This window comes from Apaloderma vittatum, unplaced genomic scaffold, assembly GCF_000703405.1.
Source record: "Apaloderma vittatum isolate BGI_N311 unplaced genomic scaffold, ASM70340v1 scaffold22765, whole genome shotgun sequence".
Classification (NCBI taxonomy): domain Eukaryota; kingdom Metazoa; phylum Chordata; class Aves; order Trogoniformes; family Trogonidae; genus Apaloderma; species Apaloderma vittatum.
This window is the reverse complement of record NW_009717973.1, coordinates 16,268-43,969: the sequence shown is the minus strand read 5'-3', so window position 1 is coordinate 43,969 and position 27,702 is coordinate 16,268. Positions and strand designations below refer to the sequence as shown.

At 46.2% G+C, this 27,702-nt stretch overlaps 1 protein-coding gene across 1 annotated transcript in view; it reads right to left on the bottom strand.

The window, feature by feature from the left end:
• Positions 1-3,173: 3,173 nt before the first annotated feature.
• Positions 3,174-27,702, bottom strand: part of LOC104274461 (tyrosine-protein kinase receptor TYRO3-like) — a 37,914-nt gene continuing 13,385 nt past the window's right edge. The window contains 15 exon segments of the mRNA XM_009870102.1: positions 3,174-5,388; positions 5,390-5,614; positions 8,424-8,560; positions 9,846-10,005; positions 11,459-11,568; positions 11,874-11,995; positions 12,568-12,660; positions 14,332-14,412; positions 16,713-16,808; positions 17,776-17,876; positions 18,708-18,837; positions 22,763-22,907; positions 24,186-24,328; positions 24,791-24,968; positions 27,456-27,571. Of these exon segments, the coding sequence (XP_009868404.1) occupies positions 5,247-5,388; positions 5,390-5,614; positions 8,424-8,560; positions 9,846-10,005; positions 11,459-11,568; positions 11,874-11,995; positions 12,568-12,660; positions 14,332-14,412; positions 16,713-16,808; positions 17,776-17,876; positions 18,708-18,837; positions 22,763-22,907; positions 24,186-24,328; positions 24,791-24,968; positions 27,456-27,571 (1,979 nt within the window). The 3' untranslated portion in view covers positions 3,174-5,246.

Sequence of the window (27,702 nt, the reverse complement as noted above, 5' to 3'; positions counted from 1 at the left end):
ATCCCTACTGAACTCAGCAACGCTTAAATCAACAAGTGCCGTCTATTTCCTGAGGTCAGATGTTTCTTTCAGTCCTATTTTAAGCTAGTGAAAAGAAACTGGAGGGAACAAAAGCTGTCTAGATACTTCCCAAGCTGTGGCTGGTGGCTCATCGGAGCACCCGCCTGGAAAGCTGGGCTTGGTGGGAGCCAGCAACCGTGCTGCTGAAATACCCGGCTCCTAACTTTGGTCCTATTGTCAAACGTGACCAAAACACATTCCATTTCCCCAGCCCAACCACATTTGGGAATGACTTGGCTTGGCATGCCCCGAGCTGGAGGATCCACAGAGTAATTAGTAAGCGAGGAGTCAATCATCTTTGTTTTGTCACTAGACCTCAGCGCCGTGACTGAGATCTGATTCATACTGACGCTGAGCTCCTTTTATATGACAGAGGAAATGCAATCAAAACTCATGTCCATCGGTCTTTTCTGTTCTTGGGCTAAGTGATTGATTTTGAGCTTGGTTTCCTATGGTAACAAGGCTTTCTGATCACGAGCTGCATGTGTTGCCCCTAATAGCTTTTGAATCCACTGCTTTATTTCAGCCAAATGCGATGGCAAGATCGAGGTCTGAAGGATAATTAAGTTCCTGCAGGTTTTCTGAAAACAGGCTCTGTGTGGCAGACCCTATTAGTGTCACACTGGTACCTTCACTCTAGATGGAAATTCAGTGACTTCATATTGGACACCAGAGATTCCACCAAGGGAAAAGCTCTTTTAAAGTATCTTAACTAGAGGCAAGCTCCACCTGGGGCTTGCAGTCGCCTGTGGGATGCATAGACGGAGGACACGAGGCTTCCTTTGCTCCAGGGGTTCATAGAACAACTTGCTATTCTAAGGGAGAGTAACGAGTGTTAAATAACTAACTAGTATAAAATTATGACTGCATATGAGGGCCCCTCACAGAAATCCCTGGTAAAAAAAAAATATGAAAATTTGCAGACGTTGTTGGCTGTTGAGCATCAGGGGAGAGTGAAAACTCCCAGCAAAACAGAATGCAAATCAAGAAAATGTGCAAATGTTATTCCTTTCTCTGGTCAGCCAGACTCAAAAACTCAGTTGCATTTGACTTCAGGGAGCATTTTTACTGAGTCGAGACTGCAAGACTCCCCTCCAAACACAGGTCAAGAAGGAAGGTAGCACATTCTGGCATAGCCGTGTGTCAGCACCTGCCAAGCTGCCAGCCCTGCTATTCCCCACGCTGTGCGGGGATCAGATCAGACCGGAGCATCCCTGTGGTCCAGGGCCCAGCAGTCAGCCCCTGGAGCTGATGAGGGACATCTGTCCTTGTGCATTAACACTGCAATAAACCCTGCTGCTAATGAGGTGGGAAAAAAGAAGATTTGTCCCCCTGTACTTGGCACTGGTGCAGCCACATCTTGAGTTTTGGGCCTCTCGCTACAGGAAGGACATTGAAGTGCTGGAGTGTGCCCAGCAAAGAGCAATGAAGCTGGTGAAGGGTCTAGAGCACTTGTCCTACGAGGAGTGGCTGAGGGAACTGGGGTTGTTCAGCCTGGGGAAGAGGAGGCTGAAGGAGACCTTATTGCTCTCTACAACTACCTGAAAGGACGTTGTGGAGAGGTGGGGGTCTGTTCAACCAAGTAAGAACTGACAGGACAAGAGGAAACGGCCTTGAGTTGCACCAAGAGGGGGTTAGATTGGGTATTTGGGAGAATTTCTTTACTGAAAAGGTTATCAGGCATTGGAATGGGTTGCCTAGTGTAGTGGGGGAGTTCCCTAGCCTGGAGTTGGGTAGACATAGTGCTTAGGGATATGGTTTAGTTGAGGACTCGTCAGTGTTAGGTTAATGATTTGACTCGATGATCTTAAAGGTCTTTTCCAATCTAGGGGATTCTGTGAAATGTGCAGTGCCCCTTGGCTGTCCCACCACAGGGGACAAGGCAAAGTCTGCTGCTTGGGAGGGTGGGCAGGATCACACAAGTTGTACTGGAGCAGTGGGGAAAAAAGGGTGGTTGTGAGGGAAACATTTGGTTTAGTTAGCAAACCAGCATGCCAGATCGGTGCCTAAATTTAAAGGCTAAAGCTCCCTTGGGGTCAGGGTCACAGCACTGTCACCAAGTGGACACAGAGCCAGACCGGCTGCATACAGCCTCCACATGCTGTAAGAGGAACGCACTGTGGGGTACCCAGAGCATCTCATCCTTTACCAAAAACCAAAGCCAGCCCCACCTCAGACCCCTGCCTGGTCCCAGATACAGCAATACCTCCTCCGTTCTGGGATTTCACATATAAAACTCCCCATCTCTGCTTTCCCACTCCCTTGTTTGCCATCTTCACAGCTCATCCCATCTGTCCCCATTTTAAAATCTCCTTCCCTCCCTCTTTTCTCACTAGTTCTTCTCCTGGCATCGCTTCTCCCACCCACAACACGGCCTTGTTTGTACCTGGTCTGACCAGGCTTGCACACGAAAGGATGAAATCATCGTTTGAACCAGATCCAAGGGACATCACCGGGCAGTGGAACCTTAAAATATTAACTAAATCAGCTGCTTCGTGCTTCGGAAGTCGTTTCTCCTGCATTGCAGATGGGGGGTGAGTGCTCGTACCGTTTGCCATCACTCTTCCTCTCTGTGTGAGCTGGCAGGCAGAGGGCGTGCAGCGTGCTGTTTGCCGATGAATTAAAAAAAAGCGTGTGGCACACCTTTTCTTCTCTGCGAGCTGGAAATCCAAGGGCTCTTTTATGTTGTCACTTGGAACATTTGACTCAGCAGCTGAATTTTGCCCACTGCCTCCAAACCTCTCTTCCACAGGCAGCACTGCCAGCAGTTGCATGGATGCAGGCGACAGTTTTCAGGGAGCAACTGATGCAGAGGTTTTGCATTCCCAGGTAGGATTTTGGCTCCCGCAGAGCACTGGCCGCAGGGCTCATCTCTTTGTGGAACCACTCGCCTGTGGCCATCGGATTTCAGCTTTCCGGGTCTCAAGGTTGGAGCAATGCAGAGTAACTACCATCTGGGGAGGCCACACATATTCTCTGCCTCCAAGAAGCAGCTTAATCGCGCTCGGTGAAGCGAGGCAGACGGCTTTAGGCTGGGGCTGACAGATTCGCTGTGACCCCACCCAGCAAGGGAGCATCCTCACAAACTCTGTCACAGATAAAAGGCTGGGGACTCAGACACAGTACATGTTTTATTATTAAAAAAATGCATAAAAACTAAAGACATGCTTCCCAAAGTTAAGAGTCTATATGTACATCTGCGCCTCCCAGGCAGCTGCAGGAAGCATCGCCTTCTGCCCGCACTGCAAACGTGTACCGCACAGGTTGTTGTTACCCTTTGTCACGTGTTATCTTCTCGCCTGAATTTACAGCACTTCCAGCTACACAAAGAGAAAAACCTGTACCGCCCAGGCTGTAAGACGGAGCAGTTTCTACCTGCAACTGAGAAACTGCACTGAACTTCTGGAGACTTCCGTAGGACATCGCTGTTCAGTAGGAAACTTTACAGAAAGGACCCCGTGCCCGAGCCCCAGGTACAAATTCCCCTTCCCTAGGAAGTGTTCTCACAAAGGGCTGAAACTGGACCCAAATTTCATAGTTAGGCCCGAACCTTACAATAAGCAAATACTGGGAGCGTTCTGATACCGAGCCTGCAATCTCATTTTTGATTTATTGGTCCCACGTTTCCCAGCTCAGCAAATTATGACATTTGTGGTATTTGTTTCTGAGAAAGAGCAATGTGGAATCCTAAGTCTCATGATACTGCCGAGTTTTCAGCGCACTGGAAGTAAAAGAAATTAAGATTTAGCAAATATTTAGGATAAGTAGAATAAGATGTAACTGCACTTCCTTGCTGGGATCCATTGCACAAAACAAATGCTGATTTACAGTAAAATATTAAATTATTAAAAACCACACAAGCGCTTGCAGTTATAGTGAGTCAGACATGCTGATTGGAAAACAAAACAAAACCCGAAGAGCAAAACCATTAATTTTGCTCTGTCTGGAAGGCTGCAGTGATCCTACTCTGTTTTCTGATACGACTTTTACAGCATGCCAGAAGACCTCCTAAATAGGAAGGCCAGTGGTTCTCAAGCTTTTTCATCACGAGGACTCTTTCTTCAGAAAGAGATCTCCCTGTTGATCCCTTCCTCCCAACACACACTCACCTTCCCAAAACTGAGTTCCCACCTTCGCTACAGCAGCTACAGCACTTGGTTATTTGAAAAAGTCATAGGACTGTTAAAAGATTAAACGAATCCCGTTTCAAAGCAAATGCTGAACTCTGCTCCTGCAGAAACTGAAGCAAATCTGCCATTCTGTATCTATGCTGCCTCCTTCCTCTCCTGGAGGGCAGCACTTAGCATTAATTAGCACTGCTTCCTCATACTGCTCTTAAGTCCTCTCTAACTGTTCCTTTTCCATCCCTTTGAAGTTGGATTCTGTCCTCACACAGGCCAGCTGCTCTCCCTCCCTTCGCATTTTAATACCAGCTGCAAGTCTGGTCAGGCCTGAATTGGCATCAAACAGAAGAAAAAAAAGAAAGACATAAAAGAGTTACACGCAGGGTGAAGAGGAATGCTGGATTTTCACTTTTTCTAATTTCACCGCTCACCAAAATGTACGAAGCTCTTACAAGAGCCACGGACTGAGGCAGCAGCAAGTGCCACTGCACGAAATAAGCCAGATGTTCAAATTCAGTGCTGGGTAGAAGCAGATCTGCAGATCAGTTTGAGAACCACTGAGGTAGGCAACGAGTCTAGGCAGCACTGCTGAGCGAACACAAGGGGATTTTGCCCTCTTGTCCTGAATGACAGTGTAAATACCCACTAGTGTTTACAGAGGTACCAGTCCTGAAGTCACGCAGCCAGGATCGAAGACAACATCTACACAAGAGCGAGCACTGACTGAACAGGTGTATTCAGCTCTGCTCCAGCAGTCAGTGAGAAGGAGCAGAGCAGACTCTGACTGTCTGCCTTAGCTCTGAACTCCTCTCAGTGGGATGCGATCAACCTGTAGCCCTACTGCCCCCATCCCAATTCCAAGGGGTTGTTGTCGTCGCGGTCCTTCCGAGCCACTCACCACCACAGACCACGCGGGTGACGAAAGCTGCAAAAGCTGCCCGAGAGCTCTGGCCAGCGCTGTTCAAAGCCACTCCAGATCCAGCATCAGAGCCCCAGGTGACACGGCACCGCGGCTGCACGCATCCCGTCCCAGGGAAGCAGAGTGTCACCGCTATGTACAGGCTAACAACTTTTCTCTCCTTCTGTCTCCAGCTCATACAGAAGGCTTTTGTCCTCCCCTTCCTGCCCATCTGGATGCCTTTCACCATCGGCATCATCTCCAAGGCACAAGGGGCTCATGATGTAGCGATAGTCACTTGTGATCTGCCGCAGCAACGGTCTCTTCACCGTCCGTGTTTCCAAAGGAGGCGTGGAGGGCAGGGTCACTCCCAGATGCCTCTTTGTCCCTCCCAATGTTGACATAGAGAGGATCTTGACTGGAAGAGAGTGCGGACATCCTCCCCCGAATCATTTCCAGCTGGGACCGGAGCACTCCGAAGCTGGGGCGTAGCTTGGGCTCAGGGTGCCAACATCTGCACATGAGATCGTAACTGCAAAACAGGAGGAGACAAGAGCACTGAGAAGCAGAGTGGCCACCCTCTGGCACCTCCAGATCGGTGACAGCACATGTGCAGCTCCTCATCCCTTCCTGTTTTCAAAGGCACTGTCATTTTGGTCAAAATAATTATTTAAACAGTAACAAAAAACCTGAAAGCTCTGTCAAAGGATGCTGAACTTCTTCCACTGTCTCTGGAGAGCTGGACTAGGGAGGGCTGTGAGTGTGACGCCACTTAATAACCACTTTTTAATTTATTCACTAAAAGCATCCTGACAATCCCTGCCACGGCCAAAGCCATCCTTCCAAATTCTAGTTCAAAAGCAGATAAAACACACAAAGAAACCAAACAGAGATCCAACTGCGGGAGGTGCAAGTTATTTCCAGAACTGTCTTTTTTCATACTGTGTTAACTCAGTGCTCCCAGAGTAAGGGAGGTGTGCCTGACAGGTTGCCAGCAGGACTGGAAAAAGGCACAGAGGGTTTGTTCGGAGGGCTCTGGAGGAATGGACAAGCCCTCCACTGCTGGAAAAGGGCTGCTGAAACAGCCTTTCTCCCATAAAGCCACCATCCCTACTCAGAAGACATGTTCAGTGCTGTGAACATCCTCAGAATCACAGAATCGTTTTGGTTGAAAAGGACCTTTAAGGTCACCAAGACCAACCATCAAAAAAAAAAAGAAAAGGCCCTGTCTCACAGCGTTTCTCCTGCAGTCAAACACCAGCCACCTCAGCTCTGGTTGCCCGAGGGCCAGCATGAGGCGATGTGGCTGGCTCCGATGGCTGGGGCCAGCGGTGAAGAGCTCTGCTCCTGCCGGCCAGGCCTCTCGATCGAGCCCACTGGGCTGGAGTGTGGCCAGAGCCATTGTGCTCCCCCTCTTTGTGCATCATCCACAAGACTGGCAGCTGCATTCCTACGGCGTTATTGTTGCCAGTTCTGCGGAGAACAGGAACAAAGCACAGTGCTGGCACTGAAAAACACCACAGACAAACGAACCTCAGTTAAACTTGTAAACGGAAAAAAATCTGATACGGCCTTTACTGGGAAATAAAGCATTTCATGATGGCTTTTATTTTACTTTTCATGTCCCTTGCTTGCTATCAGCTTTACAAGACTGTTTTTGATCCCACATTAGTTTTACAGAAAGCTTCCATGGTTCGGTTGTCTTAATCCTGATTTACTTCCCTCACAAACTGTAGAAATGACTCTAAACACTCCAGATAAAATAGAAACTTCCTATTCTGTGGCACCAAACTGAACACTTTATTTTACCCTTGCTGGCAAGAGCAGAAACTCATTTGAAAGGTATAAAACTACTGGCTGTACTGAATCAGCTCAAAAGTCCATTTGCCCCAGTACCCTGCCTCTGATAGCGACCAGTACAGACGCTTGCGGAAAATACATTAGCTGAGGGTTAGTGAGACCCTTCTCACTACTGGCTCTGATCTTAATAACTTGTAGCTCAAGGGCCTCTTGGAATGGAGGTTGCACCAGTTCAGTAGTTTCTGATGGATTTTTTTCCAATGCCTAGCAGGTTTTTGATTCTCTTCTCTACTTTTGGCATCTATAACATCCTCTGGCCATAAGCTCCACAACCTCGAACCAAAGCTACTCGCAGCAGTCAAGATACAGACATATAATGAATTTAAGCAGTGGTATAACAATGTTTTCATTTAAACTCGGGAACAGTCAAAATGAACTGCTGAGAAGATAAGTGTAGAGCTTTAGCAGCAAGAGTACAGATTATTCCCTATGTAGAAAAAAAGGCTGGAGAAAAGAAACCACATGAAATAATCTACCATCAGTGCAGGAGGGAACAGGGAGGAAAGAAGATTTCATGTTGTCCATTTTATACACAAGGAATGGCTTGGAAAGGTCAGTAAAGTCAGTGCTCATTGCTTTGGGCATGACACACAGAAAACAGAGACTTGTTTGGGCACTTGGTGAAATGATTTCACCTCGTCTGGACTAGGCAGGCTTTTACCCTGGGAGAAGTTGTGGTGACACTCTTTGGGGGACCTCAGCTCCCTGTGTAGACTCCAGGAAACTCCAGGCACTACTCATGGAGCAAGGGTTCCTGAGTAAATATTTCACGTAACTACTGGCCAATAATGTCCCCTTGGCCACAGGACTAAGGCAGGAGCACAGGCTGCAGCATGTGGCTGCCTGCTGCCCCGTGGGCTACCTCAGTCCTTCCTGCAAGTCTGAAAACATCTGAAACCAGCATCTACGAGACTGTCCCGGCTTTGCTTCCACCTGTAGTTTAAGGTGGGACACTGATCTGCAGAACCTTAGAGCTTCCCATCTGCGCTCTTCTCTTTCATCCTGCTATTTCTGTGAGAGTAGTAGGTCTGATTTTGAAAACTGGGCCAAGCTTTGAAAAGCACACGCAGGCCCTGGCCCCTGCAATCCAGTTTCCTCGTAGCCTTGCTAGACTGCTTTTCTATTCAGCCTTCAAGCTGTGCCATGAAGCTCATCTCTTTTCTCAGATGCTGGCCTGAGAAAGTAGGGAGCAGTGAGTTTCTAGAAACACAGTTACAGTTTCCACAAAGCCAAGAGCTGCTGATGTTGACACTGTTCAAACCCCTGAGCCAAGTTAGCTGCTCGCGTAGCTACCACAGGTTCCAGGGAGCTCTGCCAGCAGAGAGTATCTGGTAGCTAACCCAGAGACTTTCTAGTGAATGCCTCTGTGTTCTGGAAAGTGGATGGATTCAGATCAGCATCCCAGCCAGCTGCCCCTGTTTCCTTCTAGTGAGCCAAACTTCTCAAGGAATCACATGTCGGCAGGGCAAGGAAGTACTCACACATCTTCCAGGCACTCCGGCGGCTGTTTCAGCCTGTTCCCGCTGATGAGGTAGTTGTAGATTTCTGCATTCTCAATGCCAGCATAAGGGGTTTGCCCTCGGGTCACGATTTCCCACATGGTCACCCCGAACGCCCACTGAAAGGGAACAGTACACGGAACAAGTGAACAGACAGATCCCTGCTCGCTGGGATGGGGTTTCAGCATGCTCAGACTGTGCTGACCCACGCAGTCCAGAGTAATGCCACGTGAGCAGCAACGATGCAAGGGCTATCCAAACTTTAGCTAGAAAACAAAGAAATGACCCATTGCCTCAGGAAAAAGCCCTGCCTGGCCCCATCCTGCAGGGGAAGATTTGGGAGCCACTGCTGTCTTCCACCTGCAGACCTCTCCTAAGCATCTCCTCCACATGGCTGTTTAAGGTACGCTGTGTCAGTTTTGTGCTTCCCAGCTATAAGAAGATTTTGCTCTGGGGCCTGCAAATCAGTTTCTTAATTCATTGAACCAGATTCCAAGTTACTGGAAATGTACAAACAAAAGGGGAGTTTAGCCGATAAGCAGGGCAAGGGACAAACTACTCGTGGTTTACGCTCATTTGTGTAATAGGCTGCAGCAGTCATACTCGTACATTAAACTGCCCTGTGAGGTTTGTTAGGTGAAAAAAACAGTATTATTTTCATAAGCAAAAAAGTGTCCTGTACCTATTGTAAACTGGCTGAACTTGTGATCACCAATCACAAAACACCGTCTGCAGCAGCCACTGGGCAACGCAGCAGCCCAGTTACGAGGGACTCTTGGTGATCTCTTCAGGGACACTGTGATACAGATAATTGGGAAGGCAAGTCCAGAGGCCTGAAGGACAAGCCTAGTGTGAAACTTGATCAGAAGGTGGCAAGGAAGAGAGGAGAAGGCATCAAAAGACAAAAAGAACAAAGGGAAAGGAAGCAAAAAATTTCAGATGAATGGGTTCAGTCTCTCCAGTGGCGAAGTTATGGGGAGGCGTGGCTAAGCACTGATAGATTCAGAATCTAGGAAGTTCCACCAATGCCTTCTGCAGAATAAAGCACCTTTGCTGCACTTGTTCCTGAGTGTGTGGGGAAAAGAATAAGTAAGATAGAAAGGATTGCATAAAGACAGAGGAAAAGGAAGAGGAGAAGGGGAAAGGTGAAGGAGAAGACGGGGATAAGCACTGAAAAGTGAAGGATCAAAGGTCATGAGGAGAGGGCTCCTATCTTCAGCCATAAACCACTCACACATATTTTTAGTCTTGGGTCTGACAGCACCCAAAGCAGAGGTAGCACTGTCCCTCAAACACAAGGCCAACTCCCTTTCCCATCACCAGGGCCTTTTCCCACCCTCAATGAAAACAGAAGGGCTCCTCCACCTCAGCCGTGGTCCCCAAACGCACCGGAGCAGAACTCACCACATCACTGTGTGTTGTGTACAGATTGTCTGCCAGGCTTTCCAGAGCAAGCCACTTCACTGGCAGCTTGGAGGCACAGCCCTGACGGTAGTAGTCTCCACTGTAGATTTTCTTAGAAAGCCCGAAGTCTGCAACACTCACATTCATGTTCTCATCCAACCTAAGGAAAAGTTTTCACGACTGAGGAAACCATTTATTGACTACTTCAGGCCAAAAACCCCCAAAACAACTTATGTCCAGGGAACTGAGGCACAGAGTTCACCAAGTACTACCCAGAAGGATAACAACTTCATCTACTCAGTGACCAGTATGAAGTAGTTTAGTGGTTTCAAATCACCTCCTCGAGACTAACAGGGAGATTACCAGAACGGAGGACATAAGGAAATGGCTACGCTCAGGTGTTCTGTTATGCAAAGCAAACTCATGATACTTTCCGTAGTTTCCAAGATTACCAGGAGACATCTGCAGTGCTCACTGCTACCACTAAAGCCTGCACCCTGTATAGGCAATCAAAAAATATAGGGTGCTTGCCTAGACCGCCTGTTACAACTGCTCAAACTAGATCCACAACATCTTCTCGCCAGGCCTGGTTAATGGTCTGAATTGCTCTGTCACCCACTTAAACCTAGACATGTTGGCATTTAATGCAAATAGGGCCCACAAAGACTTCATGCTCCCAGGCCTCATAAAGGACTCCCTGCCTTCCCCAGGAGACGTGCCGAAATAGGCATTCAGCTTCCTCTGGAGCAAGTCTGTATTTTCAAGATGTTTTAAAATAGGAAGACAGTATGGGCTTCTCGTAAATGTCAAAGGAGGCTAACCCATCATTTTTCATTATGACTATCAGGCTCCTGTCTGTACATCTGGACAGTCAAATGCCTTTGGAAATCTGTGTCTCATTGCAGATTTTACCGGTTGTTGTGGTTTTGTTGCGAGGCAGAGTTCTGTCTGCCAGAATGGGTGGTTCCTTACTCTGTTCTCAGGGAAGAAGCTGATTGGAAAGGATAAAAAAGGACATTTTCCTCCCTTCAAAGAAGGCAAGGCAATTTGGGGGGACAAGAACAGCAATGCGGGATCATACAGTGCGTTCACTACGCAATTATTTCTAAAGCTTTCAGGGAAATTCTACATTTCTTACACTGCGATAATCGAGTCCTCCAAAGAGGTACAAGAAATACAGACTTCATATTACAATGAAAGTTCCTTTCCCCAAAGCCACACACACGGCCAAACCCATTCTCTCCTGTTGGTTACATTATACTGAGGAACAAATAGCCCACGCTGACACACAGCCGTTAGAGTGATGAATTGCAAACACATATCTTAATCAACTCTATAAAACTGTATGTGCAGACCAACAATGTAAAGGTTCCTTATAAATAAGGTCTATGGGGAAGCTCAGTAGGACATTGGGAGTTGTTCCCTGCTCTCAGCACCAACACCACACGGCCCCACCCCCACGGCCTTGGCTCCCCTGTGCCTATTGTCACTTAAACGCAAGGACCAGCATACTCGGAGAGGACTCCTCCCCACTTTTGTCACACAAAAGCCTTCTCATCCCTCTCTCACCCACTCTGGTCTTTCTTTTCTCTAAAAATCCACGGGTCACTCACATGCAGTTCCGAGCTGCGAGGTCCCTGTGTATGAAATTTTTGGAGCTCAGGTACTCCATCCCACTGGCAATGTCAATCATGAACTTGAGGAGTGTCTGAACAGGCAAGTTCTGAAAGAAATAACAGTTTTAAGTTCTGGTCCCGGAAACTTTCAAGCACATCTTGCAAAACTGTGAGATTTGCTGCTAGCTTACTGAGCAGGGATGGAGAATATAGGGAGGAGATGGAATGGAGGAGTTGGTCCTCAACATGTGTGAAATGGAATACTCCACCATCACATCTCACAACTTCCTCTGGCATTAAGAAATCCAGTTATCTACCAACACCTTTGGGAGACCAAGCTGGAACTGATCTGAGTACATTCTCTGAAAATCCATACCCTCCCAGAAGGAATTCTGCAGTAAGACAGACTTACAAAGGGGCTTTCCCCAATCCGTGACATCAGCAGAAAAGCATGAAGGTCTCCATGCTTCATAAAAGGCAGGATCACCATGGGAATTGGGAGACGGCCCTTGGGACGGCTCCGAAGGCTGACTCCTAATGAGAACACACACAGCAAAGGGCTTTTAGCAAACAGATCAGTCCCACGGGGAATCTCACAGGCTGCTGTGCCTGACTCTTACAAATTTGGAGTAAAATGTGCAGTTTGGTGTGTAGGTTCCGCACTCCAAGCTCTTTTGCACAGCTTCATGCCAGGAGATCTTACGATATTCTGTTTTCTTCAGAGGCTACTGCCTAAGTGCTTAGTGCCTCCCAGATCTCCTTGCAAGACCAGCTATAAATGTTTCCAGGATCACTCCAGACCAGACAGCCCCAAACCTCAGGCTCTGCAGAGCAATCTCCACGAACTGCCCTTTGTTCCATAGTGCCTCCCCACAAATGTCTTGCTTCTTACTCAGCATTTTGCAAAGGCACCATCTCCCCTCCCTCTTATTTATCTACCAACCCACCTGCCCAATGTTTCACAGCAGTTTAGCCACAGCCAGCCAAACCCTCCCTGGAGTATTTGTGAGAAGCAACGAAATTACTTAAATAGGAGATGCTTATTACCGGTGGGATCGTGCAGGGGCACGAGATGCTTGGTGGCACACGTGGCAGCGCTGGCTTACCGATCAGTTTAGTGACGTGCGGGTGGTCGAACTCCTTCATGCAAGCAGCCTCTCGCAGGAATTCCTCGATGTCAGTCGAGGTAAATATGTCGGCTGGAAAAAGAAAGGGGCTGTTAAGTTTTCTTCCTTTGTGGGTGGCTCCAGGGGACTTTAAAGATCATGATTGTCAGCAGCTGGTTCTTCGCAGCACAGCACATCCTCTCAGACCTGAGGCTGGATGAGCCAGTTAACGACAAAGCAGAGCCTGGCACTTTCTCCGGGGATGGGTGGAAGTGAGCACACATCAGGGACATCTGGAAAATTGGTCCTTGGCAGAGTAGAGACCTGCTGATTAGAAGCTCTTTTCTCAGTATCAATTTTCCTTTGAAGCCATGCAAATCACGTGTGGGTTAAAGATGTAAGAACTAATTAGCTAAAAGTGCCTAAACTATACTGTCGGGGAGAGGAGACGTCACACAGAATTAAAGAATATTTTGAACCTGAGGAGATGGCCTGAAACCCCTGGCTGGCATGTCAGATCCCAGTTGATCTCTAAGAAGGATGGCATGAAAGGTCAATGCTTTTACATCTCTTAGTAGGATTCTAAGGTGCTAGAGCTAAGATTTCTTAAAAAACTACGCTACTGGAGAGCTTGGACCAAATTCAGCAGTGACATACACTGGCATAAACTTGGAGCGAATTATTTCTCCTTGCTATTACTCCAGATTTATGGAAGAATATCCATATAATCAAGAATCAGTCCAGTGGACTACTTCCCCCACTGCTGCTGCTGAACTTAGCGGGAGTCCTCCAGTCTTGCTGTAAGATCAGACTCAGACCTGTAGGGGAGTATTCACATGTCTGCTTTAGGCAAGTAATTTAAATATGATTCAGACAAAAGTGGATTCCTGTTTTACAGTTAACAGAGAAAGGAAGGTGCCTCTGGAGGGTAACAGAGTTCCTAAGTTAGCTGCCTGAAGGTAGAGAGTCGAACTACACAAAAGCTCACAAACTGATTAGAATTATTGTTGAAACTGAATAAAATAACGCAACTTAACCTAGTGTGGTAGTAGCACATTCAGTAGTACATTCAGTACAAACTGGAATTTTGTGGCATCCAAACTCAGCTGCAGAGACAAATGAGTGCAACTCTGCTTTAAGTTAGTCACAGTTAATTTTTGCCTTACAGGGAACAGGGGTGAAATAACAGAGGTTAACGTATATATATACATACATATATGCACCTACTTGCTTCAACCTGCACCTATCTATTAACTGCTTTTCTTGTTACAGACCTCTGCCTGATGAACGTGTTAGCTGCCTTTGTTGTGTACACGCATCAGACGACAAATCAGAAGGGAGTTAGACTACTTAATCAAATATGCCTGACTGAGAGGAGGTAGCTTGTCGCTGCATTCAGCCCAAACACTCCTCTGTTTATTCTCGGGTATATGCCTGGAGGAATACCGACTTTCACTGATGAATTATTAGGGCAAAGCAGACCTGTCTGAGCTGTCTATGCCACATGATGTAGTGCTGTGTTGAATCAAGCAACTGAACGAGGTCCTCTATACACAGAAGACTTGGGTTTGGTTGCCCTCGCTGCATGCTACGTGCTGTACAAGCAACCGAGGTGGGAGAGGTTCTTCCCTGAAGAGCTTCCACTACAAAAAGACTGATGTGAAAGGGATGGGAGGCAACATGGGTAGAGTGGCTGAGTGTGAAGCTCAGAGGAAAGAGCATCAGGGGATGTTTGCTGGAGAACAGGACAGATCTCCCACTTACCTTTCAGCATCTTCACTGCCACTTTCTGGAACGAGCCGTCATCTAGCTTCAGTAGTGCCTCTCGAACTGACCCAAACTCCCCTGTGAAATGACCAGAGCAGGCAGTGAGGGAACAGCTTCTTGTGAAGAAAGTATGATTCACAGCAGGTTCACTCCAGGGGTCACTGGCAAAGAATAACCATAAGCAATACAGCTGCCAGCTTAATTTTTCATTCTGCAGTTCCAGCGAGCGGCTTTCAGCATATGTGTGCCTAGAGGAGGTAGCACCACCAGTAGACAGAGGCCTCGTTGCTGGCAGTCCAGAAGGGAAAGGAAAACAAGAGGTAATGCCCTATTAAATGGCTGATGTTGAGTCAAAACTATAAGCAGGGATCCCAGGTAGACATTTCTGGGGAAGCTGTATCCTGAGGGAGTGAGGCCCTGGTCAGGGAGGGGGTGATTAGTGGAGCAGCGAGTGGATGGGTTGGCTGAGGAGGCTCTCGGTGAGGACGGCTGTCAGAGCTGAGTAATGGTGCCAGGACTCAAGCATCTGAGACAAACTCAGGCCTTATCTCCCAAAACTCAGGGAATGACTTCTGTGAATCACAGCTGACCAGACAAAACACAGAACACCTACTCGGGTGCGCGTGATACGCTCATTCACGGGAGGAAGTGTTTACCCTGGTGTGTTTTCTATGGGAGATAAGAGGAAACGCAACTGGCTAAACCTTCTTCAAATTATATTAGCCTGAAGTGGCTTTATACCGCAGGATAACAGCCTCTTTGCCTTAGATCTGGCCCTAGATTTGCTCTCCCTGGTTTTGTAACTGCTTACCCCACCCAAAATGCAGTAGTACTGTGGTACTGAAAAGAAGGAAACAAAATACAGCGCTCAGGAAACTTACTCCAGAAGCATTATCTTCCCTAGCTTTTCACCAGTGTCCTTCACTACTGTACAGCACACACTTATTTCACAATAACCATAAGCAGTGGATCTGATGGCAGAAGAGGAAAATGGGAAGCAGTAAAGGCATTTTGAACTGCTTCCATATTACGGAGCCGTCGCTCAGCTGTAGAGCCCAAGATAATGCAGTCATGACATCTTTATAACCCGTATGCTGAGCGTGGGCTTGGGGGAACGGGGCTGACAGAGAGCAGATCCTGCCAGCTAGCATCCTCCCACCAAGGTCATCTCCAGGGCCCTCGCTACAGCCGATTTCCAGTTTGCTACCTGTCATGGGGACAGCCCAGAAGAGCTGAAGCAGGATCCCAGAAAATGGCCAAGAGCTGACGCTCACAAAAGAGAGGACACAGATGTTTAACTACTCAGTGCTGTTAAGCCCTCCAAGTCTGCTTCTGCAGGAAGGTCATCCTCCCGCTCCCAAAGAAAAGCATTTGTTCTAGAAGGAATGGAGCAGAAAAATGCTCCCAGTGGGAAAGGGTCAAAGAAAACTGCAGTAAAATTAGTCTCATAAATTAAAAAGAAGCCAAACACTTCAGCTTCCTTTTGCTTATGACCTCTGACTTAAAGGCTCCTCTCTTAGTTACGGGCTTTATCATTACACATGTTCACTTATTGCTAGAGATTGCCTTCAGATTGAGAAGTAAGAAAGGATGATTCAACAGCTAACACACTCGCCTGCCATTTGGAAAATCTAAATTCAAAACTGCCTTTTCACACAGTTTCTGGGCCAGTATTTTAGCTAAACTTAAGTGAGAAGCATCCCACCTTTATTCTGCCTATCCCTCCTGACCTGAAAACTTGAGAGAAATGTTAGGAGCACCTGTGTGGGAGACCCACAGTCAGAAGAGCTCCTAAGGACCTGAACAAATGAGGACAAATGTCAGCAAAATTCAGTACCTGTTCCAAATGCGCCTTTGTAAGAGCCCAAACTAAAATGTGGAGCCAAACCACCCAGATGTTGAGAACTGAATTGACACTTTTTTTGAAGGGTTGAAATGTTTGAGGTAGATCATCTCTGTCTTTGTGCTGTCTCAGCCAGTTTAATACTTGACACATGCTTATTTAAATTGAAGGAATTCTACAGCACCACCTTGTTAACAGAAAGAGCAGAAGTTTAACTGCATATTCCTCTGTTTAAATCTCTGATAGAAATTCACACACGAGTGAATGAACAATACACTTTGGAAAGCTGAGCACAGACTCCAGTTCATGACTCTGTAGAGCTCTTTTATAGGAATGGCTTAGCCAATATCCTCTTAGTTATGCTAAACCTTTGAAATGTTTTATCCCAGCGGAAGGGAAAGTTCTATTTAAATTGACATCAACAAGCAGAAGGAGAGAGAAAATAGGCTGCTTGTAATTGCTTCTCCCTACTCAACAGTAAAAATAACACAAATGGGACTTTCAACGTAAAGCTTTACTCGGTTTTGGTTCTTACCTTTGCCCAACATTCTTCCCAAGGTGAACTGCTGTTCCTGGATTAGGACATCTTTGAGTTTTGTCTTCAGCTCATCACTGATTCCTACACTCTCCACTGGAAAAAAAGACAAACAAAGGAAGAGTCAAATAAGGAATGCTTAAATATTGTGTCACAACATCCAGAGTCACCAGTTCTAACCTCCTAAAAAAGACAAGAGTTCTTTCCCACGTCGTCTAGCCTCACCACGCACAAGAGGCCAAAAATGTATTGACAGTACTGAAATGGAGAGGGTGTGGTAGCACCACCCTTAAACACATCAAGAGCAACAGGAAGATAGAAGTACTGTAAACAGAACTGAGAAGACAAAATCCAATCAGAAAGGACACCAAGAGACATTGCTTCATATAGCTTCATTTAAGTTGATGGAGCTGCATCAGTTTTCAGTGGCTGGCTCTCCGACTACTTTCAGCACAGTACAAGTCTCACAGGACCTGGCTGAGAGGGTAACACAATCTCCAAAAGTTTATGGTCACCAGATTTAATGAGGAGACCTCTAAACTCAAGGGAACAAAGTCAAAGACAGCTGAAACATTACTAACCCAGCCATGCAGGGCTGAAATGCATCATCTTAGCTCTGGCCATTCCTGGGATTCTGCCACCTGTTGGAGAAGTTACTAATTCCTGGCCTTCCGAGACTGATTAACTAGTTCATGCTTGTAGCACAGCTCAGCACGCTGAATATAAAGCATACTGCTAATATCGTTAAGCCATATTTATCTCATTGTTGCATAATATTAAAGTCTAAGGAGTCCTTGTAGTGTGAAACTGGGGCAGGGGTGTGGCAAATTTAGGCCTTGCGCTAATATACACAATGACTGCAGCTGTAATTAGCAAGTGCTATATAACTGGTATGGCAACAGCAATTCTGCCCTTTCACCTCTGCCATCCACCCTGTCTGAGACTCCTTGTACATTAACTCCATGTTCTGGATCCAGAAACACCAGCTTCAGGGAAAATAAAGAGCACAGTACATGCATGAGCACAGCTTCTCAGGCAGAATCACTCAGGTCATTTTACTTACACGTTGCCTCAATGAGCTCTGGGCCCTCCCTGTTGAAAGACCTGGCAGCTCTGAAATGGACTGCTGGATCCACTCTGCCAACCACGCTGCCAAAGGCATGGCTAGAAGGCAGAAAAGACACACAGGGGCAAGATTACGTGGGGTATTCACTTCTAAAAGGGTGTTTTGAACAGTGTGGATGACTTCCCACCCCTCACCGTATAAATACTACAGGCTCTTTTGTCGCAGAGGTTTTAGCTGGAGAGGAGGAACGATGGGTTTTTGCTGCCTTGCTGATGCACCTAGAGGGGGTGGGTGCCTTCCAAAAGAGGGGAATCACTTGTTGGGAATGCTTGGGAGAAGCTGCAGGTTGGGGCAGGTTGCAAAAGGCAGATGATCAGAGATTCTGCTGTGAAAGGGAGGTCTGGGAGAGCCTGAAAAGAATAGGAACTTCACTTGCAGCAGGGAGCAATCCACAGCCAAGTGTCAGAGGAGAGAGAAAGGAGACTTTCCTGGGGATCCAGAGGTTTCTGGGCACTGAGGAAGTTACAAGCAGCTGCTAGACTGAAAATCAATATGAGATAAAGGGCCTGGACCATAAGAACACAGAATCTGATTAATCTGTGGGTCTTTTCTCTTTGTATCTCTCAAGCGGCAGTGCTAAGGACTTGCAGAATTACTTTGATCTAGTTTATATTTCCATATTCTGGTAGAGCCCAGCTATAGACTTAACACTTTTTCTACTGTATTTTTGGCGAAGAAAAGGTAGGGCACTTTCCTGCTAGTCTCTAACCCAGAGTCACCCCCAAAATTGTGAAAGAAAAAACAGTTATCCAAAGAAAGTGCCAAAAGTACTCAATCCACAATGCTTTTTGAAAAACAACTGAGTCAGAAACCACACTAGAGGAGAAAGCACAGATCCCTCTAACCAGCACCTAGAAAACCTTCCTTACCCGAATCGAGTTTCCTTTCTTCTTTTTCGAAGGAGAATGAGAGCCAGGGCAACAGCCGTGACCAGAGCTGTGAGAATACCCAGTGCCACAGGAACCCAGGATGTCCCATAAGGAGGTTGTCTCTGGCCACCTACACAATGGAGAAAACACCAGTCAGGGAACAGAAGACCGTCAATGGTAAACAGACTATACTGAGATATTTCTTCTTTTTGCTTTTTAAATGGTCATTTAAATGGCCATTGCTGCTGGATCTGGGGTACGCAGTAGGACACTGTACACTGGACTTTGGCATAAACAGCTACTCACTCAATCATCAGAAAAACCACCACCCAAGCAGAGCTGATGCATCTAGTTACCAGAATCTATTCATTTCGAGCCTCAAGAAAGTAAAAGGTGCTGCTCCAGATTATACTGTTTCACATGAGCTCTTGATCTGTGGTGCTTTAAACCAGAGTCTCAGGACAAAAGTTTGCTTCATACGAGCATTTTCCGTGCACGTTTCACCTTGTCCTGTTTGAGGCAGCCAGCAGAACCTTGCCCAGGCTACACAGTACTGCCTGAATACCAACCAGATAACGTTTTGCAAGACAATAGAGAAAGACAATTGCCTCATGGCAATCTGGTGGAAAATATTTACATTTCCCCTCTCACCTCTCCCACAAAGGGGAGCACCCTGTGGGACTGTAACTTGTGAATGTTGCTCTCAATGTCTCTCTGCCAAAGAAAAGGTGAATATTAGTAAGTTCCCTGCAAGTCAAGAAATAAGTTAACAAGCACAAGGTTTCAATGCTCGTCTAATATTTGCTCCCAGAATATGTACCCTTTTGACCACAGACTCTCCAGAAGAAATGGAGATGCTGCCAATCTGAGTAAGCTGCCAGAGAAGGAAGATAAGCAATATGGTTAAGAATTAAAGAATATTATCTATGCTTGGCAAACAACAGACAAATTAATCCCATTCCCCAAGAGATTTCTTCTCCAAATACTATTACTGAAGAATAAATGCGAATTTCAATGGGTTTATTAAAATCTAGGATAGCCCTCAAATTATGAGCAAACAAGAACAGGTAACAGGTCCCTAAGCAACTCGTTCATCTTCATGCTCTCTTGCTCACCATTAGCAGTTGACTGGGCTTTACCAGAAGCTAAGGAAGAGTCATCTTTGACAATGTAAGCAATCCTATTACGTCGTATGTCATGAGAGTGTAAGTGAATCTGCCCTTAAAAGAGATGTTAGGTTAATGGGCTGAGATTCGGATGAACCTCTGCAGAGATGTATGTGAAAGTGAGTCAGACATCCTTAATGGCAGAATCCTGGCAGGAAAAAGGCTTCCAAGGCTTGATTACTAGTTACATTGTCAAGCCTTGTCATCCAAGTTTTTAAAGAAGTAATGTTTCTCTAATAAACAGGTAGAGCCTAAGAAAACAAGAGTTCTGGACCACTGAGGAAGTACACTAGAACCTCTCCACTTGAAACAAATTATTAGAGATTTAGCACCTATTTTCCAGCATCTTACCTCCTTCAGTGACTCACATGTTCTTTTCCCACCCAGAAGGCTTTATAGGCTCTGAGTTTTAAGATACTCCCTTGTGCTGCACCTTTTGACCCGGCCTTCGAGGCTGCTTATGTGGAGGGATAAGGATCAGAAACAGAAGTGGAATGGTAGTAAAACCAAAGGTAACTTCAACTCCCTCCACAATCCCCAAGCCAATCACTTGGGCTGTTTCTGCCAAACAATCAGGGTAGCAGCAAATAACAACACCGATGTAAAAGGTGCTCTCTGATAGTTAATGATAAGGTTTCCTTCCCCCTGTGGTGAGACAAGCCTCTCTCAGCCTATTTTTCTAGTCTCTGTCTGCTAGCTGGCCTGGTGAGAGAGCAGGGATTCAGGTCACCTTCTGGGGGGTTCCTCCAAAAGGAAGATGGATAAAAACAAACCAAAATTTATTTATTCTCCCTGTTTCTAAACTGCAAGGAATCAGGAACCCACCCTGAAGTTTATAGCACATGCGTCAGAAACGGAAATCAATGTTATAATTCACTGCTTCTCCTCCTCTGCCCTGCAGATCATTGCTTCCCACTTCTGCCACTGAGCCAGAGGGGATGGCTGCAGCTCAAGTAAAGACCAAGTTGCCTCTCCTCCCCCAGCTCTGTTTCCCTCCCATCTCCTGCACCCCCATTTTCCAGCTGGCACATGCAGAAGGCACAGAGAAGATAGTACTATTAGGTGAGCTTAAATGAGTATTTAGGAGCCCTCTGATGATGAAAGAACCCCTTTTATTTCTGCAGCAGGTTTTAGATCACAAAGGTGTGCAAAGAACGTAATCCAAGAGTCTTCTGCACAGAATCATGAAGATTACAGATAGGAAAAAGCTCTTAGTCCACTCTGTTCCTCTCTCTTCAATGAAAGAGAGAGGATTTCTACTGAGAATGTTTCTGAAAAATGTTAAAACAATCTTTGTTAACAGCGCACAAGATCTCTGCATAAGCAGGGTGGAGCTCCCACTGGCTTTGCTGTGATGACAAATACAACTTAAAGTTTATACAAGCTTAGTCATCCTTACTGCCGCACCAGGAGCCGGTCAGAAACCACCCCTGGCATTTCTCACATAGAGCAAGCAGTGCCAGTTTGCTATTTTAGGAAAGGAAGCAACTTATATTTTCTAGGAGGCCTGAAACAAAACTGCAGTCTTGCTGCAGCTCTGCTGTTTAAGGGCCTGTCAGTGCTTCCACAGTGAACCTTTATTTCCAGCCTGCTCTGCCTGTGAAGAAAGGTATGTGCTTTCAGACAGCATTTGGCCAAAAGAAGCACCACTCTTGATGCCACCTTTTTTTTTTTTTTGAAATGGTTTGTAAATAAAACCGAGCAAACATATTGTGCTTTCAGGATTATCCCATTCTAGCTCCCTGTAAAATGCAAACCCTGTACATTTCCTGGGGCTTCCTGGCAGTGTTGGTGATTTTCCAGAAGGGATCTTCTAGTCCTTCCAGGTACTTTTCTCTGTATTTGGGTGCCACAGAAAATATCGGAGCAAAAGGCAGGAGAAAGAAATTGATGGAGCCAATGCCCAACCTCCAGCAGAGTCAGCTCCAGACCTCTGCACCCCTTAATTCTGCTTTAATCATCTGAGGGCTTTGATCCCACAGTGACTGTGTGCACACACATAAACCATCAGAATGATTTCATCCCAGGGACCACGTTGCCAAAGGACCTTTCTGAGCAATGCGCACATTAAATCCAGCACTAATTTGCACTACTGCAAGTAAGGCTACAGTTCTCTCATTACTCTGCCTTCTTAGTTGTTTCCTTCACAAGCAGCATTCTTCTCTCCCTTCTACCCATCTCCCTATACAACATCCTGCCTTTCTCCATAGCCTGACTCCCATTTCCCAACCACTGTGAAACACAAGCAGCAAGCAAACCAGTGCCACTGAGCCTAAACTGCCCTTCATCACTAGGAATGCACTCCACACAGGCATGTTCTTGCCTCCCAACAACCCCTCCCACGTGGTCCAGATTGCATGGTACAACTTTTGTACCACTGTCTCCCTCTTCTACCAGTAGCTCAGCTTCTCTGTGGAGAGAGCTAAACTGGTTTAATGTAAACACATTCGGTAAAGCCATTGCAAAAACCCATGCGGCCACAGTTTAAACCAGGCTCAAGTGCAACAAGTTAGGAATGCCTCTGAGTTAAATCAAAGAAGAGAACCTATGTTAGAGGAGTTTTCTGTCACATTTAGGCTTAAGCCTAAATGAAGGACTTCAAACCTTCATTTTCACCTTTTCGGCTGTGTCTACCTTTGCCCTGGTCTTCACTGAGGAACGGCAAAAGCCCTTTAAAGAAGACACACTAGTGGCCAGAAGCTGTTTTGTTTATACCAGCTCTTTAAAGATTATTTACTTTCTACTCCGCTTGATGAAGTGAGCTGTTGTCTAAAGCCACGTGGCTCAATCAGCTGTAAGCACTGAAAGGGGAAGAGTCAGAGAAAAACAGCAGCCCCAGCACCGCTGACTTCTCTCCGCAAGGTGAAGGGGAAGGCAGTGGACACTCACCCATAACCTCCTGGGCTTCAAGCAGGAAAAGGTCACTCCAGGGCCCGCAGCCTGCGGAGTTCAGCACACACACCCTGATGATCAGGTCTTTCAGAGGGTTCCATGTGGTGAGATTAGCTTTCGTATCCTGTACGATCATCTCCCCCTGAGAGCAAATGGCAACAAACCGTAAATTGGCTTAGAAGGAATCTAGCCTAAAATCTTCACCATTAAAACTAAACCATAACAAGGGTTGGGAGTTGTGGTTCTTGGGTCCTAGTCTCAGTTTTGCCATGAACTTGGGCTATCACCTTAGATTTCTCTTCTAGGAGATTGCTAATAGTTTTCCACAGCGTAGGGAAGATACGAGGTTTAATGATTTCCTCCTTTGAGGTCTTTCCATCGAAGTTGCTATAGAAATGGAATTTTCCTGCTATTAAAAGATACACCTCCTTCTTGTGGTTTAAACATAAAGATGCGCTAACATACTGCAAAGCATCTGACAGTTTTAATCCAAGGGATGAGTCTGTTTTAACTCATTGACCAAATCCCAAACAGCTTCGGAATTTCATGGCCAATTTTCATTTAGGATGGCAAGGCCAACACGTTTTCAGTAATTCTGCGGATCTTCATCATGATGGGGATCACGTCACTTGCAGCAAACCCATGAAGATTTGACTGCCACCACTGACACAAAGCAAACTCAATGGGAACTCAAATTATCGTCAAAGTCAATGACGCCGACCTAGTAGGAAATGGGGCATGCAAAAAAGGAAGTAAGTCTCTTCTCTCTCTAGCTGTCTACTATTACAGGCTTCTTCATCATTAATAAGGACTGGCTAAATGCATATTAAGGAGCAAGAAACCACAAGAAATGCCGTGAACTTCAAAGGCAGATGGATACCTGGGAAAGGTCAATACAGATGAAAGGCCTTCTACCTTGAGAGGGTCCTTTCAACTCCTTATATATTGTAAATGAAATAAAAGAATCCACAACCTTCTTTCTGTGACTTACAGTATAACTGATTCACTTGTTAAATACACCTTTGCTGCTACCTGGTCACAGCCACAGGAGAGAGAAAGCCCAAATCCTGAGCTGCCTGAGCTGCCTTTGGAACAGCACTACAAAGAGGCAGAGACAAACTGACTTCTCTTTCTGTTGTCCTTGTTGTACAAGGAATGGCAGAGAACTAGTCTGTCTGCAGATGAACGTTCAAGCGAAGGAGTTCTGAATATGCCAGGAAGGGAGAAATGGGCCTAAACCCTGAGGCCAAATACTGAGGATTTGCTGCAAGTCAGAATAGATCCACTTACACAAAAGCAATGCCAGCAATCTAGTTCCCTGGTTATGGATAAGGGTGAAGGGCCCTAATGCCTGGAAAAACTAATAAGAACATGCTCCAACTCTGTGCACAACAGCTTGGCTGCCTTCTTGGTCTGTTACCTGAGTTACATTATCCTGAATCCACTCCAGCCTGTATCCCAGGACATTTTCTTTCAGCACATCTGGAGCCACACCTTCCCACTCCAAAATAAGACCGGGATCTCTTTGAATAACATGGATATTTTGAGGGGTGCTGCTTGGAGCTGAAAGTAGAGGACAGGACACAATAAGGCACTATCCACACAGATGGATGAAAAGACAGGTTCACTCTCTTTCCTGAGATCATCTGGAAAAGAGAGTGTGAGGGAAGAACTTCTGCAAGACACCAGCATTTTGTTTGCTTTACGTGGAGAAGATAAGGTTGGTCAGCATCTCTGATTTATTTCTGAGACCCTAAGAATGTGAGGGAGCAAAGGGCACACAGCCCAGCATGCAGAAGCCCCATGGCTGGATCCACTTGTCAATATTGTTGTCCACCACATTTGACCGCATATTATTATTTTCTTTTAGGTGTCAGGAAACTCTTAGAGCAGACAAGCAATCAATCTGACAGTATAATGTTGCCTGCATATCACAATTAGTGAGGAGGAGTTCAACGACATCTGTCTTCGTCTCTTTTTTCAGATGCAGAACTGCTTCTGTGTCCTTGCCTGCTATTTGCTTACCGAGCTCCAGCGTCTGGAAATACACCCTGTCAGTGAACGGGGAGCTGCCCATCTCGTTGCTGCACTGCACACGGACACTGTAGTTGGTGGAATGCTTCAGTCCCTGCACACCGTAGGCAAAGGGGGGCACTGGGGTGACTTCGGTGGAGACCTCCTGGCCGTCTGGTGACTCAGCTACCTGTGCCGAGAGCGAAACGGAGACGACTGTTACCACAAGCCATACGACTACCAGGTCTGTGGGAAGAAGAATCCATTTCATGGCTAGTTTAGGGATGTTTAAGAACAGATACGGTACCAGTGGTGTGTAAAATACTGGAAAGGGAGTTGTCAAACCATGAGCCATGCCTCCTTTCAGTTTAAGTGACATCACTCTCCTAACTCTGGCAGTACAACAACTTTTTCCACCAGCTGCAAATTTGATTCCATATTTTAAAATATTCTTTCGTCTGTGTTACAAGTTCTACAGTTTATTATCTCCTTTAGAAGAAACTAAATGTACTTGCTCCTTTGAGCACTACCGGCTTGCTTCTGAGGCTTGTCCAAATTTGGGCAATGAAAATCAGCAGATTTAACTTCCCCATCGTCTAGTGTCACCTTTCTCTCAAGTCCTTTTCCAGAATTTTGTGTATTTTCAGTTTTGTAGTGAATCAAAGACATGGTAGACACTGGTGGCTCAGTTCATCGAAGCTGTTTCAAACTGAACTGAAAAGAAACTTTATATTGTTCCTGCAACCCTTCTTTTTTTTTAAATGAAATTTTAAGCAACATGAATGTTAATTTAAATCTGATATCACTGTGTGCTTTTAAGGCCCAGACAGGTTTAATGTTCCTGCTTTTGTAGCGACAATAGCAGAAATCACTGAGCTCCCAGGCTCAGCCTATCTTTCTTCTGAAGTGCATATGAAATAGCAAAGCTGGGAATGTATTAACAAAAGTGAAACACTCATGTGGACTTTATACTCTTTATATAGCAACCTTTGTCCCTGTCTTCCCAGCCTTCTGCTCACTCTCATGCACGCTTTTGGCCCACTGATTTATCTGGCTAATAAAAGGGAAGAATCTCAAGTTCCCTTAATAAAGCAGCATATTGTTGTCATTATTGGTGTCATCCAAAGCAAGGGGAAAAAAACAAGCAGACTTTTGTATAAAGCCCGTCACTTTGATGACGTGTTTCTGTCCTGCAGCCTGAAGAGTCAGTGCTCTCACATCTGCCCCCTTAATGCCCTGGAACACGGCTCGTGTTAAGTCAGTAAACACGGTGATCCCCGATGCAACCCACAGAAGCAATCTGCCCGCCCGAACACGGTGCTCTTGGAGCACCCGCTGCAATTCCAAGAGCGCCAGGAAATCACAGACGAGTTTCAATCCCCCTTCTCTTTCTGGGGGAGCTCCGAGCAGAAGCACGACAGTGGGGAGCCAGGGGCTCGTGGCTTTCACAGGGAAATGTGGGTCAACGTCTCTCACATAACTCCTCAACGTGGGAGACGGAGGAAGCATAGCATTCTGTCAGTGGAGGGGTTCTTGCCAAGTTACCGTCCTCCCAGATCCAAAAGCAGGGACTTCGTATTCCACAGAGAGAACAGACAAGGCTTAGAAAAGTGGTGGGAGACTGCTGAGTGGACAGAAATGAAGCTGCTCTGATTCAGCCTCTTTTTCTTCGTGTCCCATCCCCCCGCACCCCGGCCTCTGCCAAAAGTGAGAGGGGGGAACTCAAACCCCAGGGTGATTAGCATTGCAGCGTGCAAGCCAGAGAGAATAGGCTGTTCCAACTGGAGATAACCAGCATCATAAAACAGAGGAAAAAAACCATTTTTGAGTGCGAACAGGAACAGAAGTAGCAACAAAACCCAGAGACCTCAGAGATGGGGCTGGCTGCATTCAGGCATTCCTTCTGCCAGTGAGTGAAAAAACCAAAAAGATGATGGTTTCTTTCACTTGCAAAAGGGAATAAACATCAGAGCATGAAACCTCTGGTTTCCTCCCCAAATAAAAGGAGGACTGCAAGGAAATTAGCTCGGCTCCTTCCAGCATACCTTGTGTTTATAATCCTCCTCCGCATAGTTGGCAACACCCCATAGAAATTCCACTCCGGCTCACATTGCTGCTGTAATCAGGTAAGGAAAGCACAGGGGCCCAATATTTACACCTGGCAGAAAAGATCCATGGGGAATGCGCCTAGCTGTGTTTGCACAACCTGCTTCAGGAATCACCTTTTCTTCCTGACACTCAGTTACCAGCTGTTTGGTCTGATTTTACAGTTAAATGTGCAAAGCTAGAAACTAACTCCACCTGAAGTTGGACACGTACCACTTTTCCCAGGAACCTAACAAGGCAGCAGCTCAATTTTTCAGATATGTTGAGTACTCAGCACCCATTAGAGCTAAAGGATATTATCCCCCTCAATTTTCTGGGCAGAACTCATCTTTGACAATGGAAAACTAATCAAGATTTAGAGGCAGGGCTTAAAATTACCCTGAATTGCTCTTTGGCATGCTTATATGCCCCGAGTTGCATCCTGTTAAGTTTCCACGTTTTAAAACTGTGGAATAAGACTTCAAACACTGCTATCAAGTAGTTAGGAGAGTGAAAGATGGCCCAGCAATGTTGTGGCTCAGGGGAGTCCCATTCTTCATGCAGGGCAGGGGACAATCCAGAGGGGCCATACCTGAAGAGTGCAAGAATGGAGAGGTGCGCGGCCGTCAAATCCTGGCACCCAGACCACGCTGGCATTGTTGCTGGTGACTTGGCTCACAGTCAGATTGAGAGGTGGGAGAGGCATGGCTATAAAGGAAACAAAGAGACCTTTCAGAATACACAGAACTGAGCAGGTATTCACATGGAAATGGCAGAGGCTCAAGGCTAGAAATTCTGCACTGAAACAGCTAACAGAAAACGTTATGGTATCACATCTT